Consider the following 22,117-nt stretch of genomic DNA (forward strand, 5'->3'; position numbering starts at 1 on the left):
GGCCATTGTTACCGTCTTGTTACGCATCAGCGTGTGACTAACAGATGCATCACAGCTGGTCCTTAATCTAAAGTGTTACCCTTTAAAAATGAGACTCGTGGGGACTAATGTGCGTAAAGCAGAGACTGTAGAACAAAGTCGCAATTAATAGAGGAGGCTGAGGCATATTTGGTGGCGGGGTGAGACTTTAGTGATCTGAGATAAAATTGCCCCCAATAACTGTGCACATACTACATCACGTACTGTTAGAAGTACCACATGTGTGGACTTGAGTTAAAACCATGGAAAGACAGACAGGCTGTGCCATTTTTTTTTTCTTTATTTCAGGTCACTGTAGAGCAGTAGGATGCACTCGTTTTGTTTTTTCTTAAAACATTTTGTTTCTGCACTCTTTTTCAGTTTCCTGTATGCCCGGTTACGGACGGCCACATTGCGCCATGATTTTGACGGCCAAGCTACACTGCTAAACCTGCTACTGAGGAACTACTTGCAGTATAACCTGTATGACCAGGCCGAAAAGTTGGTGTCCAAATCTGTCTTCCCCGAACAAGCCAACAATAATGAATGGGCACGGTACCTCTACTACACAGGTATATATATATATATAAAAAAAGCTTTCAGTGGGCAGTGTTGATTTGTGCCTGGGTAGTTGTGCTGGAAATCATCAGCATTGTCTCCCTAGGTGGCCCAGAAGCTGCCTAGTGCTTTAAGGTGGCATTTACTAATGGTGCTGTGTAACCATGCTGGGGCAAACATTGTCCTTTTGGTTTTATACGGTCACAGAACTCATTGCTTTCTGACTCAAGCCTTTTCTATCACTCTGATAGCTGGCACTTGAGCAACTTGGGGCGGAGTGGTGGCTCTGAGGCTAAGGATCTGCGCTGGTATCCCGAAGGTTGCCGGTTCGAATCCCCATCACTGCCAAAAGAGATCCTACTCTGCTGGGCCCTTGAGCAAGGCCCTTAACCTGTAATTGCTCCAGGGGCGCTGTACAATGGCTGACCCTGCGCTCTGACCCCAAGGGGTATGCAAAAACTAACAAATTCCTAATACAAGAAATTGTATAAGGCGAAATAAAGAGCAAAAAAAAAAAAAAAACAACTTCATGTTCAATAAAATTCAAAACACTATAGGGAACAGTGACACATCAAAACAACGTATTTATATGGTGTGAAAATACTGTGAAGAAAGTGACACAAGTAAAAGGCATATCCAGTAATTTTCAGTCACAGCCTTCATTTTTATTATCCTAGCGTCCAGGAGGCATCCTGATCAGATGCCCGAGCCACCTCATCTGACTCCTTTCGATGCGGAGTAATGCACCACACTCGCATGAAGCTTATTGCGTAATGTGACATGTCCTTCGACTCACTCCAACTAGTCTGTGACTTGCACTGATAAAATCACGCAGTAGGGGTGGCGTCTGTGTGCATGAGTACCGACAACAACAATGGGTGCTCATCCAGAGGTACAGTGCTTGTAAGGCAACAACAAGGAATTTGGGACCTCACAGATACGAGGAGCTGGTCTATCTTTTTTCCAGACGTACCATGGCAGAAAGGGGGAAAAAAAAAAAAAAAACGACCAAGACTGCGACTGAACTTGCCGTACCTGTTAATCCATTGTACAGTACCAGCTCCATCAGGCAACACACTATTGGCTGTCAGAAAGCAGGGTGAGTATGACTGTGCTGGAAGATCAGCACTCCGTCATAAAGTGTGACATAGACACATGATTGAAAATCGGTGGCTATCACAGATGGACATACATACGATACGTAAATACTGACATGAACTAGTGACAAGATCAGCAACTGTGATTTGAAAGTGTGACATTTCCCCCAGCATTAGAAGTCATTGGGGAAAGGCTCTATGTAAATTATTATTGTTGTTATTATTATTATTATTAACTTAAGTCTCCAGGGCTCATGAAAGCAGAGTTGGGTTGGGATTGAGAAGACCCACATTTACCAACTTCAAATCACGTCTGACATGATCACAGCCCTGTGATGTCCCGTATTGTATCAGCCACTTGCCTTTAGGTGATTTCCGCCCTCAGTAAAATGTTACGAGCTGCATTGGATGCGTTGTTCTTGTTATTTTTGCATATTTATGGCGTCAGCCTATTTATCGGTAAAGTAATTCTTGGGCGTAGTCACATACAGCACCTCATTCGTACACGGACATCACTACCCATTTATTGAATCCATTTGGTGTACCTTCACTCGCACATCATAATTAATAGAGATCTGTTCGTTTGTTTCCCCTTGCATTTTACTTCATTTTTAAATGAGCTAAACATAGAAATATGAGAAACTAGTCAACCCGCGGCGTAGCATACGCCGCATAATTATGTATTGATGGGTGAACACTTCCTGAAAGACACAGTTGTCCAAATGGGGTGGGTTTGAGGATACGACTGTAGGTGAATGAAAAGATGGTACTCTGGAGAGGGCAACATACAATTGTCCGTGACTCAAAACTGGAGGACCGCCGTCGCGCCTCCACCTCCCAGAGCAAGGGACGGGGCTGGGTGTGGATGGCGGAACGGGGGGAGAGGGGAAGGATGCCCATTCCGCCCCTTCCCCCCCGCCATTCTAGTCTGCTGATTTCTTAGTCATCATTCAGTATGCACTGCCTGCTCATGTGCCCGCCCCCAACTCCTCACCTGAGTCGTTTTCGCCTTTGCACAGTCCACATGCACCTGGGAGTCACGTTGACTGTTCATTTTCCAAACAGCACCTCAGTTGCTTTCGTCTCTGCTACAGTCCACATGCACCTCTGAGCCACGTTGTCTTTTCATTGTTCTTTGCGGTTCTGGCTGCTTTTCTATATATAATCCACCAAGTCACCCGACCATGGTAGTAGCGGGGGGGGGGGGTGTGTACAAAGGGCAGGGACTTAATCAGTGTGAGTGTATGACCCGCACTTACTGGGAATTCCTCGTTTGTGGGGAACAATTCCAAGCCCCGGTCTCCATCCCGAATGGGGTTCAAAAGCGTACCCATGCCTCTCGGCGCCGGGTAGATACACGTTGATCCATTCAGTGTAGCGCGCGCGTTCAGCACCGGACATCTAAGGGCATCACAGACCTGTTAATGCTCAATCTCACATGGCTGAAAGCTACTTGTCCCTCTAAGAAGTTGGACGCCGACCGCTCTTTTGTCGAGTAACTATTTAGCAGGAGGGAGTCTCGTTCGTTATCGGAATTAACCAGACAAATCGCTCCACCAACTAAGAACGGCCATGCACCACCACCCACAGAATCGAGAAAAAGCTATCAATCTGTCAATCCTCTCCGTATCCGGGCCGGGTGAGGTTTCCTGTGTTGAGTCAAATTAAGAGAAAGGTTCCACACCTGGTGGTGCCCTTCTGTCAATTCCTTTAAGTTTCAGCTTTGCAACCATACTCCAACCCACCGCCCCCCCACCCCCGGAACCCAAAGACTTTGGTTACCCGGTTGGCTGTCCAGCGGGTCATGGGAATAACGCTGACGGATCGCCAGTCGGCATCGTTTATGGTCGGAACTACGACGGTATGTGATCGTCTTCGAACCTCTGACTTTCGTTCTTGATTAATGAAAACATTCTTGGCAAATGCTTTCGTTCTCGCTCGAATTGTTGGTGGGCGGGGCTCTGTCGTGCGTGTGCCATGGTTGGCTGCTTAGTGAATGGTGGGCGGGGCTCTGCCTTGTGTGTGTGCCATGGTCGGCTGCTTAGTGAATTGTTGGTGGGCGGGGCTCTGTCGTGCGTGTGCCATGGTCGGCTGCTTAGTGAATTGTTGGTGGGCGGGGCTCTGTCGTGCGTGTGCCGTGGTTGGCTGCTTCGTGAATTGTTGGTGGGCGGGGCTCTGTCGTGCGTGTGCCGTGGTTGGCTGCTTCGTGAATTGTTGGTGGGCGGGGCTCTGTCGTGCGTGTGCCGTGGTAGTGAATTGTTGGTGGGCGGGGCTCTGTCGTGCGTGTGCCATGGTCGGCTGCTTAGTGAATTGTTGGTGGGCGGGGCTCTGTCGTGCGTGTGCCGTGGTTGGCTGCTTCGTGAATTGTTGGTGGGCGTGGCTCTGTCGTGTGTGCGTCTTGCTTGCCATGGACTTAGTGAATTCTTAGAGTTGGTGGGCATGGCTCTGTGAGTTGGTGGGTGTAGCTATGTCTTGCGTATCCCATGGTTGTCTTGCGTGCCCTGTCGGCTGCTTAGTGAATTATATATATATTGATGATGGTAAGCATTACCAAAGCAAAAAGACACGAGAATTTAGTAATAAAAACAACTCGTTCTGTTCTGCAGCTGAACAAAGAAGAATGAAATGGGTGTTAAAATTAAAAGGATTACATAAAAAGTGTTGAATGAAATTACCGCTGTACGGGTACAGGAAATGTTCTTCTAAAGCCGGCATCAATTGCACGACTTCTTGCTGGTAGGGATGTCAAACTTGACGACTGCAGTTGCTGATCCCGTCAGAATGTCACATATAGGATCTGCAGAAGATGACAAAGGACACGGCTGTGTGACAGCTTTCCACAGGTATTGCAAGCCTGAGTTCGCCCTTGTTCTGGAAGCCAGTATCCCCGCCGGGACTGTACGAATGCTTTGCAGGTACGGTGAGTTAAGCTGAAGTCCTTGTCCCTTTTTTCTTTCCTGTCATGGTATGTAAAGGAGACAGCAGATAGGGCCACGGCGTCTCTCTTCTTTCTGCTTGTGAGGTCCACCTGTTCCCTGGCAGTTGCATTGCATCCACTTTACTTCTGGCTGAGTGCTCGTTGATTGTCGGCTGTTGCACACACAGAGGCCACCTATATGACTTAACACAAACTCAAACTGGTCTTGTTTAGTCGGGCCGAGCTGCAGACCTGTTTTAACTAAGTCACTTGAGATCTCAGACTACAGGACTGCTTGTCACAGACCCGCGCCATGACTGCTGCTGACTGAGATCATGTAACTAAGGTCTGTGACTGAAAATATCTAGAGAAATCGTGTAGTGTGACAGCCCTTTAAGTGCTCATTCTTACTGAAACTTGCTCTGTCCATCTGCACCCTTAATCAGGTCCAAACTCTGCTGCACATGTGGCGTAGAGACATTTTTGGACCATAAAGCACAAAGCTGCCATTGTAATGCCCTTCTCGCTATACATTGTTGGGTCAGAGAGCCTGTCGCACTTAAAATCTGCTCCTGCTGGATCTTGTCGCCTTGAGCAATCATAGCAGATGGCAGGTTTACTCAACTCTTTGGCCCAGTTTACAACTTCCTATTGTGCCACAACAGTATTGTAAGATTGACACTTTTAGGCAGCCAATCAACACGGAGCATCTTTTGTCTTTTTCCGCCCTGCTGTGGTAGGACAACAATGAGACATCAAAATGGACTCTCTGACTGTAAAGTTCTAGAGTTCCAACTTTCCTTTGTTTCTTTGATCTGATCAGACTTAGATCATGTAAGTGAAGGCTGTGACTGAAAAAGTCGTACGTCATAACGTTGGCTTACTGTGCGTCCTTGAGCGAGTCACTTAATCTGCCAATATTCTTGCTTTAGAAATACGACATCGGTCAGTCCGTGGTGGTTAGGGCTTCGCATTATAAAGCACAAGGTTAATGCTTCACTGAGTCACCAGCAGTCGTACTGTAGAGCTCTGGAAATTAATTGTCATCAGTAAGAATTTATCACAAATGACTGCAGATGTAAATCACCAGGCTGACACTTCTCTTTGCTCCACCTGCCAGCATTTACGCTGTAAGAACTTGAGAAGTATCTGTGATTAATAAGGCCGTGTCACAAATGGTGGTCATCATGGCCCCACAGTGGCTGAGGCACTGGACTGTAAAGCGCAAGGGTTCCCATTTCTTTCCCCATTGCTCCTGCACAGGAACACATCACCTACCACTGCTCCCATTTTAGAGATACAGAGAAAGCTGAACTGTGTACAGATGGTCCTCAGCCTACAATGGTTTGACTTGTAATTTTTCAGTTACGATGAGGATAGCGATACGAGAATTTATATAAAATTGTGTAAAATATACATTTGCAATTGGGAGACAGCGGTTTACCCTGGTGAGTTACCATGCCCCGCTTCAGTGGCTGATATGAACGTCCTACTCACTTGGTGTTGCGTTAGTTTGCAGGCTTTTGATGTTCGCCACCGTCCTGGGGCTTCATGCACCAATGCTGACATTCTTTCCCGCCTAGCCGAGCCCTGCTTAGGAGGGTCGCTTTGGCCACACCGGGGGGAATGTGAGATTTCAGAACTCTTTTGAGACCCCCTCCAACGGGGCGACACGGCGAAGTGTGATTGCCTTCGCACGTGGCCATCGCACTTCGCAGAAACACGAGGGACCGCTGCCACGCTAGAAGCGCCTGTTGCCGATGGATGATGCAAGGAACAGTTTAACTTGGCCACTGACCTGGTGCCAACTGTGTCCGTTTGTCTGTGTATAGGAGAGTGGCAGAGCCCGCTACAATAAATAACCGTGCTGTTCCTGTTTCAAGTTGAATAAAGCTGGTTTTGCTAAAGTACTGAGACTCGGCCTCCTCTTTGGGGCGCAAGACAGCGACTGACGCATCACAGAGTTTTAAATTGAAATATTACCCACAAATGAGAGCATTATTGATCACAGATTCCATGGAATTAGGCCAGGCTTAGCTTAAGTAGGCTAGGAGTAGAGTACACTTACAGTACTTTTAGCGACTTACGTTTGATTCAACTTGTGACCTGATTTTCGGAATGTAACCTCGTCGTAAGCAGAGGACTACTTGTATTTGTGATTTGTATGTTACTTTGGGTTAATCATTCACTAAATGTGGCCATGTGTGTATCCGAAACAAATATGGCAGCAAAGCAAATATGCATGAAGACGTCTCCTGCTCTCTTTACTACCCCGTTAATCTGAATGTCGTCTTTCTGTTCTTCATGTTAGGCCGAATCAAATCAATCCAGCTGGAATACTCTGAAGCCCGGAGAACGCTGACCAACGCGCTCAGAAAAGCCCCTCAGCACACTGCAGTGGGCTTTAAACAGACGGTAAGCAAGCATGAAAGTGGCTGACGGGTGTGCAGGAACTGAAGTGTTACATTGAGACAGTATGGCGGTTGCATCTGCGCTGCAGCTTTCTATTTTTTCACGGCCCCTCTGCAGGTGCACAAGCTTCTCATTGTGGTGGAGCTGCTTTTGGGGGAAATTCCAGACCGGCTACAGTTCAGACAGCCCTCCCTGAAGAGATCCCTCATGCCTTATTTCTTACTGACCCAAGGTAATCTGCATGTGTGGTGCACAGAGTGTCCGTTTTAGTGCCTGGGAACAGAAGGCCCCCATGAGATTAATGAAAAGATAAGTGACTCGAACCCTAGGGTGAGCAGAGGGGGGCGGACTGTGGAGGTGCCATAAAGAGCAATTTGTGGAGTTTTTGTCTCACAGATCATGTGTATGTGTCTATGAGGACCCTTCGATTGATTGTCACCCCATTTCTGCCCCAGTGTTGCCGTCGTAGGCTCTGGCCTCCAATGACCCTGAATTCGACAAAGCAGATTTGACGACTTTGTTATGTGACTAAAAGACTTTTAAACAGGATGTAAAATTGACCCCATGTAAGTGAATGTGGCCTGCAGTGAATTGTCACCCCGTTGAAGGACGACTACAGGATCCGCTCCAATCCCTGCAATTCCAGAATGGATTAAGCAGGTTGCATAATGAACAATGGATGGCCCTTTGTCATAGCGCATGATTTTTTTCCCAGTAGGCATCATTTTCATTTTTCATGGCCCAGACATCTAGACATTACTCTTAGTGTAAAAAAGGTGAACTCGTTAAGGACAGAAATTGAATGTGTAAGATAGTTAAGGACAGAGAAACACTGAGAGCCACGTCTGATGCTTATCTTCTGAGGATTTCGTTTTGTGTGTTGACCATCACAGATGCCTAAACGTTTCTCACTTGACTAACGCTGTCACAATTTCTGTTGCAGCTGTAAGAACTGGGAACTTGTCCAAATTCAACCAGGTACTGGACCAGTTTGGAGAGAAGTTTCAGACAGATGGGACATATACATTAATCATTCGTCTTCGACACAATGTCATCAAAACAGGTAATTCACATTATTAAAAGGATACGTGTCAATGTGTTCTTTCTGTGTCCATGTCTTTTCCATTCTAACAGATGGCACATCACAAACTTTTGTAGTAATAAACAATAACACTGCTTTTACAAATCCCATACCAAGTGGCATATAACAGACACGTGCACTGCATGTGTCATTGTAACAGATGACGCATCACAAACATTTGCAGTTTGTAATTTGCCAGCGCATTTTTATTACTAGAAGTGCTTGTGACCACCATCTGTTGGAATTGCAAATGCAGTGAATTTTAGTACTGAATGCATTACATATACACTCCAATAGATGGTGCATTGCAAACGTTAGAGCAGCGTTTATCAGCCTTTAAGTATTTGCGACCTGAGTTTTCAAAAGTTTTAATCGCCAACCCCCAAAAGGTTTTTTTGAAAGGAGCCCACTAATACCAATTTGTTCTTTTTTAGTTAATGATATATCATAGATGCATATTTTATTATACCTACTTAACTTTTATCGACATTTATCTAACGCCATATTTATGTTTCCAGTATCAGAATGTAGTTTAAGTTAATTTGTTTTGGTTTCAATAGATGTATTTTTCATATTTTCGATTCTTGTTTTCTTCTTTTCACATCTTCGCGTCCCCATTTTTGTTGCTTCGGGGTGCACTCCACAGTTTGAGAACTGCTGCGTTAGTGGTCTATGTTGATTACTTCGATTGCAATCTATTTTAGATGGGTCAATGGCCCAATGAAGAGAGTACCCCCTGGTAGCTTTAGCATATCTTTAAATGCCTCCTGCCTTTCATTTCTATAGAACCTTTTTTTTTTTTTGTGATATTCTCTCCATATTCAATTTTGATTTTGTATCTTTAAGGTGTGAGGATGATTAGCCTGTCATATTCTAGGATCTCCTTGGCAGACATTGCACAGAAGTTACAACTCGACAGTCCCGAGGATGCAGAATTTATTGTAGCCAAGGTAAATTAATGCTGCTATATCGGGCGCGTGAAGTGCACACATGAATTTTATTTTGTGCATGGTGTGTTGGCCTGGGACCACTTCTGTGACACAGGTGTAGCATGTGTGACGCTGCTGCAGATCCTCTTTAAGCTCGGCTGGCAGCAGGTCTTGTGTGTGCCTGCTCACATTTGGGGTCAAACCAAGGCTGATGCTACGGGTTATAATTGTTATAGTTACATTTTTTTGTTGTTTATTTGTTTAACTTGCAGGCTATCCGAGATGGCGTGATTGAGGCCAGCATCAACCATGAAAAGGGTTATGTCCAGTCTAAAGAGACCATAGACATTTACGGCACCAGGGAACCCCAGCTTGCTTTCCACCAGCGAATTTCCTTCTGCTTGGACATCCACAATATGTCTGTAAAGGTAAAGTGACGATGTGCCTGAACATATCTGTGCCTCCGCTGGCCCACCGTTTTCATGCAGTGTCTGTGACTTTTGTTGCACAATTAAAGAAAAAGGGCAAATGAATAGGAAAATGAGAAGAGGTGAGCACCTAAAAGTATGGCAAAATAGAAATAATTAATTTCTTACTGAATGTAAATCTCACACGGTTGCTCTTTTCTAAATGCAGAATAAGAGAAGGAAGAAAAGAAAAAGCCAACTATACATTGTTAGAAGGGGAGAAAAAAATGACTGCTTGATTTTTGAAACCAATTGGAACAAAACATGCAGCCATAGTGGACCCCAGGACTGAACCTGGAGAAGCCACCGCACTACACTTTCATGTGACACTTACTGACTGACTAACACACTTGTGATGGCGCTCAGTTTGTGTGTACAACATAACCCGTCTAAAGTGAAGTTAATTTGAGAGAACTAAGGCTGCAGCAGAGGCAGACATTTGTAGTCTGTGCAAGTCCAACACAGAATGGCTTCACAAAAGTGACAATCAGCCAGACAAGAGCTACACATTGTGAAAAGGAGACAAAGATGGAGAGTTGGGGCCAGGTGGACAGGTAATAGAAATGACATCAATTGTGGAGTGGCGGTTGGTCTTCAGTTGTGCAGAGGGAGGAGAAGAGACAGATTAGAACACCGCGCCAACCTCGTCACCAAAACTCTTAAGCTCTCCACCAAGCCCACATGCGTAACACCATCTTCTCTCTGTACACTCACAGGCCACTTTATTAGGTACGCCTTGCTACTCTCTGGTTGGACCCCCTTTTGCCTTCAGAACTGCCGTGGCACAGATTCAGCATGGTGTTGGAAACATTCCTCAAGGGTTTTGGTCCACAGTGACATGATAGCATCACACAGTCGCTGCACATTTGTCAGCTGAAGCTCCCATTCCCCCACATCCCAAAGATGAATTGAGATCTGGCCAACTGTGGAGGGCTTTTGAGTCCATTGAGCTCATTGTCGTGTTCAAGAAACCAGATGGAGATGATGTGAGCTTTGTGACCTGGCACATTATCCTGCTGGACGTAGCCATCAGAACATGAGTACACTAAAGTCGCAAAGGGATGGGCATGGTCATCAACAATACTCTGGTAGGCTGTGGCATTTAAACGATGCTCAATTGGTACTAAGGGACTCAAAGTGTGCCAAGGGAGTATCACAGACACCATTACCCCACCACCACCAGCCTGAACTGTTGATGCAAGGCGGGATGGATCCATGGTTTCATGTTGTTGATGTCAAATTCTGACCCTACAATCCAAATGTCGCAGCAGAAATTGAGACTCATCAGACATGGCAACGTTTTTCCAATTTTGTATTGTCCAGTTTTGGTGAGCCTGTGTAACTTGTAGCCTCAGTTGCCTGTTCTTTGCTGGCAGGAGTGGCACCCGGTGTGGTCTCCTGCTGCTATAGCCTACCTGCGTCAGGGTTCAGTGTGTTCAGAGATGCTCTTCCGCATACCTTGCTTGTAACGAGCGCTTATTTGAGTTACTATTGCTGTTCTATCAGCTTGAACCAGTCTGACCATTCTGTTCTGAACTTTGGTATCCCGTCACTGGATATTTTCTTTTTTTCAGACCATTCTCTGTAAACCCTAGAGAGATCCCAGTAGGTCAGCAGTTTCTGAAATGGTCAGACCAGCCTGTCTAGCACCAACAACCATGACACGTTCATAGTCACTTAAATCACCTTTCTTCCCCATTTTGATGCTCGGTTTGAACTTCAGCAGGTTGTCTCGTCAATGTCTACATGCCGAATGCATTGAGTTGTTGCCATGCGATGATTGGCTGATTAGACATTTGCGTTAACAAGCAGTTTAATGGGTGTTCCTAATAAAGTGGCCGGTAAGTGTGTATATCATATCATATCATCAAATCGTTTAGTTTGCTCTTCTGGAAAACCCAAAAATCACTGTGGCCCAGCATGCTCTGCTCATCATATAAGTTGATGATTTCTTGTGGACTCGGGAGGCCCTAATGATTTGCCTTTCTTCAGATGCTTAAATCAGATGTTGGCGTGTTGTGGCAGCGGTTAAGACTGTTGAATCACAGATCCAGTGTCCTGGATTTGAATCTCAGCCTGGTCACCATCTGCGTGGAGTTTGCACTGATTTGTTCACATAACTGGCAGGTCTAAACTGACTTGTCGTGTGTGAGTTGGAAGTGTGAAAATGTGTGCCCCATCATACACTACCTGATTCCTACCTTTGCCTGGTGCTGCTCACTGTAAAAAATGTCAGTAAATTTAACAGTAAAAATACTGTAAATGGTGAAAGTAAAATACCTTTTCTGAAAAAAAGGAAAGTTACCTTATGTTCTACTGACAATTTACCTGTGTATCTTAAACAAAACATTTCATTATTTTTTTACAGCCAAGTTCTGTAAAATCAATATTATTCTACCTTCAAAATATTCTGAATAACGTTTACGGATACATTACAGTTGCACTGAAAAAATCGCTGTTGATTTGACAATATGAAACTTAAATAGCGAAGGCGAACAACAGTAAAACGGTAAAGCGCTGCGTCAGTAACAGCGACGTTACAAGATTTGCATAAAGACACGCCCCCTTTACCATATTGTTCCTGGTGTACCGCATAACTGCGCAGTAAGGAAAAAAAACTTTAAAAAAACAAAAAAAAAAGTTAGCATCCGTATTATTCCCAGCATGTTGAAAGCTTTATGAGGTTATGGAAGCTGATTTATGGTGGATTGTATTCGATAAGCTGGCATACCCACAGGGCACCATACACCACAAAAGTAAACTTTACTTCTCTGCCAGACAATGTGCCATAACTTCCTTAAACACTGAATTCTTTTCAGTGTATATGTAATTAAAGGATACATATTTGCTATTGGTTGTTGTTACTTTATTGATGCCAACTGTGTAGTGGTATTTGATCCTGACAATATTTTCTAAGAGATTATTGATTTTTGAGTATTGAGAAAAGCGCTATATAAATGTAATGAATTATTATTATTATTATTATTAGCATATTTATTACAGTACATGGATTGTAGGCTGTGGTTAAATGTTCACTTCTGTTGGAATGTGTTGTAAAGAAAAATCAGTTATTTTTACTACAGTTATACCGCAGACCTGAAAATATTGTCATCTTATTTTTTACAGTAAAATTCTGGAAACCACAGCTGCCAGTACTTTACTGTAATTTTAACATTATTTTTTTGCAGTATAGGATGTACTTGGCCTCCTTAGATCAAGCAAATGCAGTAAATGAATGTATAGAACTTACTCCATTTTAAATTGGATAGTACATATATCATAGGCATGCAGTGACTGTAGTAAGCAGCAGGTGGCGATATTGTATTGTTTTTAATTCCACTTTCCTCTCTTGCAGGCAATGCGTTTCCCACCAAAATCTTACAACAAAGATTTGGAATCTGCTGAGGTAAGCAGTCCCACCTCAGGGCCTTTCTTTGTTTCTTGTATTTAATACTGGACTTTTTCATGTAGATCTAGAGTAGGGTTGTACAGTATACCAGTAACGAAAAACCAAATTATAAAATGGTCCAATACCAGCATTTTGGGATTTTTTGGTACTGGTGGTCAAGTGTGCACTTTCCCGTCTATTCACCCAACCACCCAATACACTCACTATAGAAGTTTTTTTTTGGGGGGGGGGGCATCCATTTTGTAGACTTCACAGAATGAAACTACTGTACACACTTCTTAAAGCAGTCGGAACTTGACTTGCTTCAGCACGATTGGAACTTCATGGGGTGCCCTGCCTTAATAGTTCAGTGCTTGCTGGACTTTACAGGGGGACCATTTATTGTTTTGACATGATCAAGACTTCACGGGGACCCACCAGTGACATCCATCCTGCCACTCCAATTATTGCTTCGGGGCTTCACGGTCCACCTCATCCACCATATTTCTTTCATGCAATTTTGTGGGGCAGCAGGGAGGCTAAAATAAGAAATGGGGGGGAGGAGATTGGAGTTATCCATTATTTGCTTCATAGATAGATAGATAAATACTTTATTAATCCCAAGGGGAAATTCACATTCACCAGCAGCAGCATACTGATACAAAAAAAATATTAAAGAGTGATAACAATGCAGGTATACAGACAGACAATAACTTTTTATATAATGTTAACGTTTACCCCCCGGGTGGAATTGAAGAGTCGCATAGTTTGGCGGAGGAACGATCTCCTCAGTCTGTCAGTGGAGCAGGACGGTGACAGCAGTCTGTCGCTGAAGCTGCTCCTCTGTCTGGAGATGATCCTGTTCAGTGGATGCAGTGGATTCTCCATGATTGACAGGAGTCTGCTCAGCGCCCGTCGCTCTGCTACGGATGTCAAGCTGTCCAGCTCCGTGCCTACAATAGAGCCTGTCTTCCTCACCAGTTTGTCCAGGCGTGAGGCGTCTTTCTTCTTAATGCTGCCTCCCCAGCACACCACCGTGTACAAGAGGGCGCTCACCACAACCGTCTGATAGAACATCTGCAGCATCTTATTGCAGATGTTGAAGGATGCCAGCCTTCTAAGGAAGTATAGTCGGCTTCATAACTCTTTTAGCACTGGTACTGAGGTATAAAATCTGGTATCGATACCAGTCAGACGTTTAGTATCGAGTCAGCACTGGTGTAGTGTTGAGTGCTTGTTTATCCCATTTGTGTCCAAGCAGGTTATTTTGTAAGAGTGTATCATTTACCAATGTAAAGGTTAGCATCCTCCAGCGATAAGGTGGGAAATGTGCATTATAACCAGATTCTTACTTTGAATGGATCGTAGAAATAGTAACATCCATGTATAGAGTTCTCTGTGTCAAGGCTTTGCTGTGGGTTTCCTGGAAATGTATTAATGGAGGTGTGCAGTAAAACAGAAACTGGTGGTTGATGTGAAAAAGAAGAAGCAACAGAATGCAATTTGTAATTTTTTTTTTTTCCCCCCCATCCACACATTGTGTAGAAATGTATGACAGTGCAGCTGAGAATGTGATTGCCTGCTGTAAGCTTTGGGGTATTTTTAAAATGTTTTTTTTTTTATTCAGATTATATACATATAATCTGTTCTTGTTGTCTTTCACCTTTGATTGGGAGAACCGTGAAATGCGTCCATGCTGTACATTTCTTGGTTCATTTTGAGCTAGACTGCAGCGCCACACACTCTTTTGTGTGCCATTTATCTTAAGCCAGTGTCACATGACTTCTAGATGGAGGGGATTGCAGACCTCCCCCCTTTTTCTGACAGCCAATACCGTGCTGCCTGACAGAGCTGGTGCCTGTGTGAAGGGTTGACAGGTAGGACCACCTCACCCACACACTCTCGCAGAACATGAAACAAGAGCCATCAGACAGATGAGCTACACTTCTGCTTGTCTGGTTGCAAACACCCACATTCCTTATTCCTCACTGCCACGTTCAATGAATGGTACGTCTGTGTGAGTGCTCACTGGTTGTGAACTGTTGTGCACCTACAGTCCAGGCCTACAACAAAAGACAAAGTGTGTTTGATTTTATTGCACAGAGCCTAAGACGGGTTGGAGTGAGGATATCGGACTACATGACTGCTTTTCACTGGAGAGTCTTGACTCGCTAAGGTTAGATAAATGAAGTCTGCGACTGAAAAATCACTAGAAAAGTTGCGTAATGTGACATGGGCATTAGTGAGTAAACAAAATACACCAATATCAGCGGGATATACAAGCATTGCCAGCCCAGGGGGCAGGCAGGGTGTATAAGGTACTGTTGCACTAATCTATTTTCAATTAACACGAGAATTACCAGAGCCTACGAAAAAACTCGTAGATCCGGCCCACCTTAAAACCGTTCTCACCTTTCTTTTGTCTTCTAAATGTGCCGATTAAGACGAGCCAGCAAGCAGCCGGCTATTCCATCCCCCACCATCACAAAACGTTCACTAAGTGTTCCCAGCTCATGCCTTGTTTGATTATCTGGGAGTGACTGAACTGCTGGAGTTTTAGAGTGGAAATAATAGATCATTATTTGGAAAACACACATTTCATGTGTGTTCCGTTTCTACAGTAAACACATTGTTAAAACAGAAACTTTTTTATATTTTAGTAATAAATGTTACAAAATATAGGTCACAAACTCCAGTCCTGGAGGGCTGCATTGGCAGCAGGTTTTCATTCTAACCCTTATGTAGTGACCTGTTTTTGCTGCTAATTGACTTGTTTTTTAAGATTTGTTCTCCTGAATGTCTTCATTTCTTTCCTTAATTGGCACCCAAACAGAAATGAAATATGAAGTGAGTGAGCCAGCAGAAGACCAACTAAGTCAGAGCCTCAAACTCCAACCAATTTCACTCCAACCAGTTGCTTAATTAGGCGCTGAGTCTTGTTGTTAATTAAACTCGTTCTTTAATTCCACGGCTTGTTGCTGCTCTCATTGTGCAAAAATTGATGATTTTTTTTCTTTGCTTTTCTAAGAGCTCTGTTAAAATGTTTTGGGGACCTGAGAAGGTCGACATTCCTGAGACCTTCATCTTTCTTTATTTTCAGATACTGTATGATGGACACCAGTTGTTTTGGCTCATTTTGTATCTCATGATTGTTTGGCTGCTAATTAAGGAAAAAGAAACAATTAAGGGGTCTGAGTCTTCAAGAGCAAGTCAATTAAAATTAATTCAGAAGAAGTTAATTAGCAGCAAAAACAGGTCACTGATTAAGAAAAGGGTTAGAATGAAAACCTGCAGCCACTGCGGCCCTCCAGGACTGGAGTTTGAGATCCCTGGCTTAGACGATGAAAATGTTGTGTCAGCATAAACCCCAATTCCTTTCCTGAGGTTGCTTTCTTGTAGGTCAGTGTCTCCCATCCCAAACTTTAAAAATCAATAAACATAAAGGTATCGCTAGCTAAGCGGAAGGCAAGTTACACTCCAAAACACACAGGTAGACCGACTCCCCACTCCTGACGTCACACTTCCCCCTCCCCTCGGCCCATTGCCGCTCTCTCGGATTCATGCAAATAAATTGGAATCGCAAACAAACTGTGATACTTAGTGCGATGAGAGAAGTCGCAAAATCAACTGGAATGTTCAAGCAAATTATATTAAAAAAAAAACCCAATCTAAATCCGTAAAGTAGTTCTGTTGTGAAAAGCGAACTGACAGACAGACATTGGATTTTATATATAAAGAGATGTTGTACCACTTCATTAACTCTTTCAGGGCTGATGTTGACTTTTGTCAAAAGGAGGAGTTGATGATGGTAATCAGTTGTAAACGGTGAAAAAACCAACTATTATGTTTTAGTTGGACTCTCATTGCTAGAATGAAAGTTAGCTTCATTAGTTTTGACCATGATTTCCTGCGCTCCCATGAGTAGCAAGGCACAAACAATGGCACTGACATCTGCCGAGAGATCAAAGTGAATGTGTAAAGCAAAATACTCCGTGGACGATGTTTTACATATTCTCTCTGAACTGGACTATGACTTGTCGGACTCCGATTTTGATACAAGCAATCAAAGACGAATGTGAGGTTCCGGATTCAACTGATTGGTCTCCGGCTATTCGTGGTACTGAACAGGTTCAAGTAACTCGCACGCCTACAGCACTTTTCGCCTGGGAGGACTGCCATTTAGCAATGATAAGTGCCCGTGCCCAGTTGTATGGGATGTTATACCTTAGCCATTCATTTTAAAAATGATAAAGATGGCCCGTGACTGTGTCATGAGGTGTTTTAATCAGAGCACAGCTTTGTGCATGTCACTTTATCCATCCTCTAACATGGCTCCTCAGGGCCTTCAATTCCATCTGCTTCTTATTTTAGACTTCATTCACTGAGTTAACTATTTAAAAAAAAAAAAAAAAAAAAGCCCACTCTTGCACGACTTCCTGTTGTTGATGACATCTTCACCTGCACATATTAGAGCAGTGTGTGCCAATATACAAACAGCCATGGTGACGCAAGCTCAGGAAGTTGTAGTGACACTTACTGGCACAAGGGAGCATGCTGGACACACACTACTAAAAATGGCCCACACACACTACTAAAAATGGCCCCTGACTGGGTTGTGTGGTTCTTAATAGAACCCTTGCTTGACAATGAACTTCTTCATTCTTGGAAGAGCTCACTCCATTGAAGTTCGGTCTTTGAAAAAAAAAAAAAAAAATCCTAATATGTGGACAACATAAATCTTGAATGTCTAGTAAGGGGTGTCCAACTCTGGCCCTGGTGGGCCGCAGTGGCTGCAGGTTTTCATTCTGACCATCTTAATTAGTGAGCCGTTTTTGTTGCTGATTAACTTGTTTGCCTTCATTTTAATTGACGTGACTCAGATCCCTTAATTGTTTCTTTTTCAAGTAAATTCTAGAAAAAACCCTGATCTAAATCCATTAAGTACTTCTCTCGTGAAAAGCAGACAGAGATACAGACATATATATATATATATATATATATATATATATATATATATATATATATATATATATATATATATATATATATATATATATATATAAAAGAGAGAGAGTGAGATATATAGAGATATTTTCTTTCTTCATGTTGTAAAGCACTTTGAGCTACATCATTTGCATGAAAATGTGCTAGATAAATAAATGGATGTTATTTTTGATTTTTGATCCTTTACTTGAGGTCTGGACTTAACGATATTTTGGAAGAATATAGGACTGGCGAGATTTGTTGGGCTGAATGGCCTGTTCTTGTCTAAATCGTTCTAATTAAGCCCTCACCAAACGTCTACCAGTGGACGACAAATGACAAAGTTTTATTACATTTGAAAATATTTACAGTACAAACAATGATTACATCTCGCCTGAAGAAGGGGCCTGAGTTGCCTCGACAGCTTGCATATTGTAATCTTTTTAGTTAGCCAATAAAAGGTGTCATTTTCCTGGACTTTTCACTACACTGCAAACATTTAAATTGAAGCACAGAGTTTAGTGTTTTATGGGTTAGCTGGCAAATTGAAACTTAAATGGAGGTGTGCAAGAAGAGGCCTTCTGTGTTTGCATCTGTTTATTACCGTCGGAGCACAAGCCAGTTAACAGACATCCTCAGTATCACACTGTGGGTCAGACGTGCCAATTGAATCTCCGGGTTTGCTGTGTTGTAACTGGTGTAAAATACCAGATGGTAATCTTGGGGTCCCATTTGAGACTGAACCCTCAAATCTTATTCTTAATACTGCTGTCACCGTCCTGTTCCACTGACAGACTGAGGAGATCGTTCCTAACCCTCACATTATGCGACTCTTCAATTCCACCCCGGGGGGTAAACGTTAACATTATACAAAGTTATTGTCTGTCTGTATACCTGCATTGTTATCACTCTTTAATTTAATATTTTCTTTATCAGTATGCTGCTGCTGGAGTATGTGAATTTCCCCTTGGGATTAATAAAGTATCTATCTATTATATAGTGCCTTTCATTATCTATCTATATATCTATCATATAGTGCCTTTTATTTTTATCTATCATATAGTGCCTTTTATTTTTATCTACCATATAGTGCCTTTTATTTTTATCTGTCTATCATATAGTGCCTTTTATTTTTATCTATAATATAGTGCCTTTTATTTATTTTTATCTATCTATCATATAGTGCCTTTCATTATCTATCAATCTATTATATAGTGCCTTTCATTATCTATCTATCTTATAGTGCCTTTCATTATCTATCTAGCTATCTATCTATCTTATAGTGCCTTTTATTATCTATCTAGCTATCTATCTTATAGTGCCTTTTATTATATCTCTATCTATCACTCTATCTATCTATCCTGGTACCATGTACTCTACAATAAATTAGCCATGGGGACTACAATCAGGATGCACACAAGTAGGTGATTCGCTATACACAAAGGCCAAACCACATCGTAGTTTGCAGTAGCATCATACACAATTGCCATATTCCATCACTGAGCTGCAGTGAAGCTCTGTGAGCCAAAAAATAAATAAAAATTGGAGGCAAAGCTTAGCAGGGTGTTCTCCACGGTCATTTTAACATGGAGCTTGTCTCTGTATGTGTGACCTGAACAGAATTTAGTAGATTTACCTTGTGTGTGTGAAAGTTTAATAATTGATTAAGAAAATAGCAAACTGAGGTCCACGTGTTCCTTGTTTATGGGCTCATGTTGCAAAAATTGTGCAGACGTAAATGTAGATGACGTGCAGAAGGGCATCTGCGTCAAATTGGGTGTTGCTGCTTTCTAATCAACTCCACAATCATGGAGGTGTCAAATGGGACTTGTGCCCATACACAACTTTTTCATGACATCAAATATGAGTTTACAAGGGGGATATTATAATAATAGGGGAGTGTAATTACCCAGCCTTAACTGGAAATGTCAGGAGCAGAAATTCATAGATTCTGTGTTGTTGACTCTATGCTAAAAGCACACAAGGAGAAGTTCTTCATCTTCTCCTAAAGCTTTTCCCACTTTTGCGTGGGCTCACTGTATTGGGCCAGCCTCCACCACTCTGGTCTGCTGTATGCTTCCACACCACAGCCTCTGCTGCCCTGAGCTTCCATGGCTCCTCTGTGCAGCTCCACATGCTTTTGTCTGACTTGACTACAACCTGCACAGTGCACCTCTCACTTGGGTCAGGGGGCAACACCCTCTGCCGTACTTTTTACTCGCCAGCCGTCTGACTGACCCGTCAACCATCAGACCTGACTGACTGTTTGACAGGACTACCTGACTGACCATCCAATAGAGTGTCTTGCTAACTGACAAGATCGACCAATTGTCCCACAGCATGACTTACCGATCGATCAATTGACAAACCTATAACTCTGCCAACCGACTAGCTAGCTGCTCGACAGGCCATGGCAATGACGGTTCCATCCATCCATCCATTGTCCCCCGCTTATCCGAGGTCGGGTCGCGGGGGCAGCAGCTTGAGCAGAGATGCCCAGACTTCCCTCTCCCCGGCCACTTCTTCTAGCTCTTCCGGGAGAACGAGGGAGTCCCCAGAAGGTATGCCCTCTAGCACCCCCTCCAGGGACTCCAAAAAGGGTGGGTACTCCAAACTGCTGTTCGGTGCATATGCACAAACAACAGTTAGGACCCGTCCCCCCACCCGAAGGCGAAGGGAGGCTACCCTCTCGTCCACCGGGGTAAACCCCAATGTACAGGCTCCAAGTCGGGGAGCAATAAGTATACCCACACCCGCTCGGCGCCTCTCACTGGGGGCAACTCCAGAGTGGTACAGAGTCCAGCCCCTCTCAAGGAGATTGGTTCCAGAGTCCAAGCTGTGCGTCGAGGTGAGTCCGACTATATCTAGCCGGAACCTCTCAACTTCGCGCACTAGCTCAGGCTCCTTCCCCTTCAGAGAGGTGACATTCCACGTCCCAAGAGCCAGCTTCTGTAGCCGAGGATCGGACCGCCAAGGTCCCCGCCTTCGGCCACCACCCAACTCGCAATGACGGTTCACCAGACTGATTGGCTGACCGACTGATAGAAAGCAAGCTTTATTTGCTCAATTCTCTGGCCACACTTGGACTGTCTCATGGCAACATCACAGAAATCGCATGAGATTTCTTCTCCAATCCTGGCCTCGAGCTCTGGCAGAGTGACTGATTATTTATTTACAGTGCATCTGGAAAGTATTCACAGCGCATCACTTTTTCCACATTTTGTTATTTTACAGCCTTATTCCAAAATGGACTAAATTCATTTTTTTCCTCAGAATTCTGCACACAACACCCCATAATGACAACGTGAAAAAAGTTTACTTGAGGTTTTTGCAAATTTATTAAAAATAAAAAACTGAGAAATCCCATGTCCATAAGTATTCACAGCCTTTGCTCAATACTTTGTCGATGTCCCTTTGGCAGCAATTCCAGCCTCAAGTCTTTTTGAATATGATGCCACAAGCTTGGCACACCTATCCTTGGCCAGTGTCGCCCATTCCTCTTTGCAGCTCCTCTCAAGCTCCATCAGGTTGGATGGGAAGCATCGGTGCACAGCCATTTTAAGATCTCTCCAGAGATGTTCAATCAGATTCAAGTCTGGGCTCTGGCTGGGCCACTCAAGGACATTCACAGAGTTGTCCTGAAGCCACTCCTTTGATATCTTGGCTGTGTGCTTAGGGTCGTTGTCCTGCTGAAAGATGAACCGTTGCCCCAGTCTGAGGTCAAGAGCGCTCTGGAGCAGGTTTTCATCCAGGATGTCTCTGTATATTGCTGCAGTCATCTTTCCCTTTATCCTGACTAGTCTCCCAGTCCCTGCTGCTGAAAAACATCCGCACAGCATGATGCTGCCACCACCATGCTTCACTGTAGGGATAGTGTTGGCCTGGTGATGAGCGGTGCCTGCTTTCCTCCAAACATGACACCTGGAATTCACACCAAAGAGTTCAATCGTCGTCTCATCAGACCAGAGAATTTTCTTTCTCATGGTCTGAGAGTCCTTCAGGTGCCTTTTGGCAAACTCCAGGCGGGCTGCCATGTGCCTTTTACTAAGGAGTGGCTTCTGTCTGGCCACTCTACCATACAGGCCTGATTGGTGGATTGCTGCAGAGATAGTTCTCCTTCTGGAAGGTTCTCCTCTCTCCACAGAGGACCTCTGGAGCTCTGACAGAGTGACCATTGGGTTCTTGGTCACCTCCCTGACTAAGGCCCTTCTCCCCTGATCGCTCAGTTTAGATGGCTGGCCAGCTGTAGGAAGAGTCCTGGTGGTTT

General features: G+C 43.8%; 2 protein-coding genes across 2 annotated transcripts in view; both read left to right on the forward strand.

The window, feature by feature from the left end:
• Nucleotides 1-22,117, forward strand: part of psmd3 (proteasome 26S subunit, non-ATPase 3) — a 34,926-nt gene that overhangs the window by 11,417 nt on the left and 1,392 nt on the right. Inside the window, exons 5-11 of the mRNA XM_028818824.2 lie at nucleotides 400-590; nucleotides 6,902-7,005; nucleotides 7,120-7,234; nucleotides 7,946-8,065; nucleotides 8,930-9,033; nucleotides 9,285-9,440; nucleotides 12,835-12,885. Of these exons, the coding sequence (XP_028674657.1) occupies nucleotides 400-590; nucleotides 6,902-7,005; nucleotides 7,120-7,234; nucleotides 7,946-8,065; nucleotides 8,930-9,033; nucleotides 9,285-9,440; nucleotides 12,835-12,885 (841 nt within the window). The remainder of the gene's footprint in view (nucleotides 1-399; nucleotides 591-6,901; nucleotides 7,006-7,119; nucleotides 7,235-7,945; nucleotides 8,066-8,929; nucleotides 9,034-9,284; nucleotides 9,441-12,834; nucleotides 12,886-22,117) is intronic.
• Nucleotides 1-22,117, forward strand: part of nkiras2 (NFKB inhibitor interacting Ras-like 2) — a 292,782-nt gene that overhangs the window by 11,366 nt on the left and 259,299 nt on the right. The window lies entirely within an intron of this gene.

This window comes from Erpetoichthys calabaricus, chromosome 14 (genome assembly GCF_900747795.2).
Source record: "Erpetoichthys calabaricus chromosome 14, fErpCal1.3, whole genome shotgun sequence".
Taxonomy (NCBI): Eukaryota; Metazoa; Chordata; class Cladistia; order Polypteriformes; family Polypteridae; genus Erpetoichthys; species Erpetoichthys calabaricus.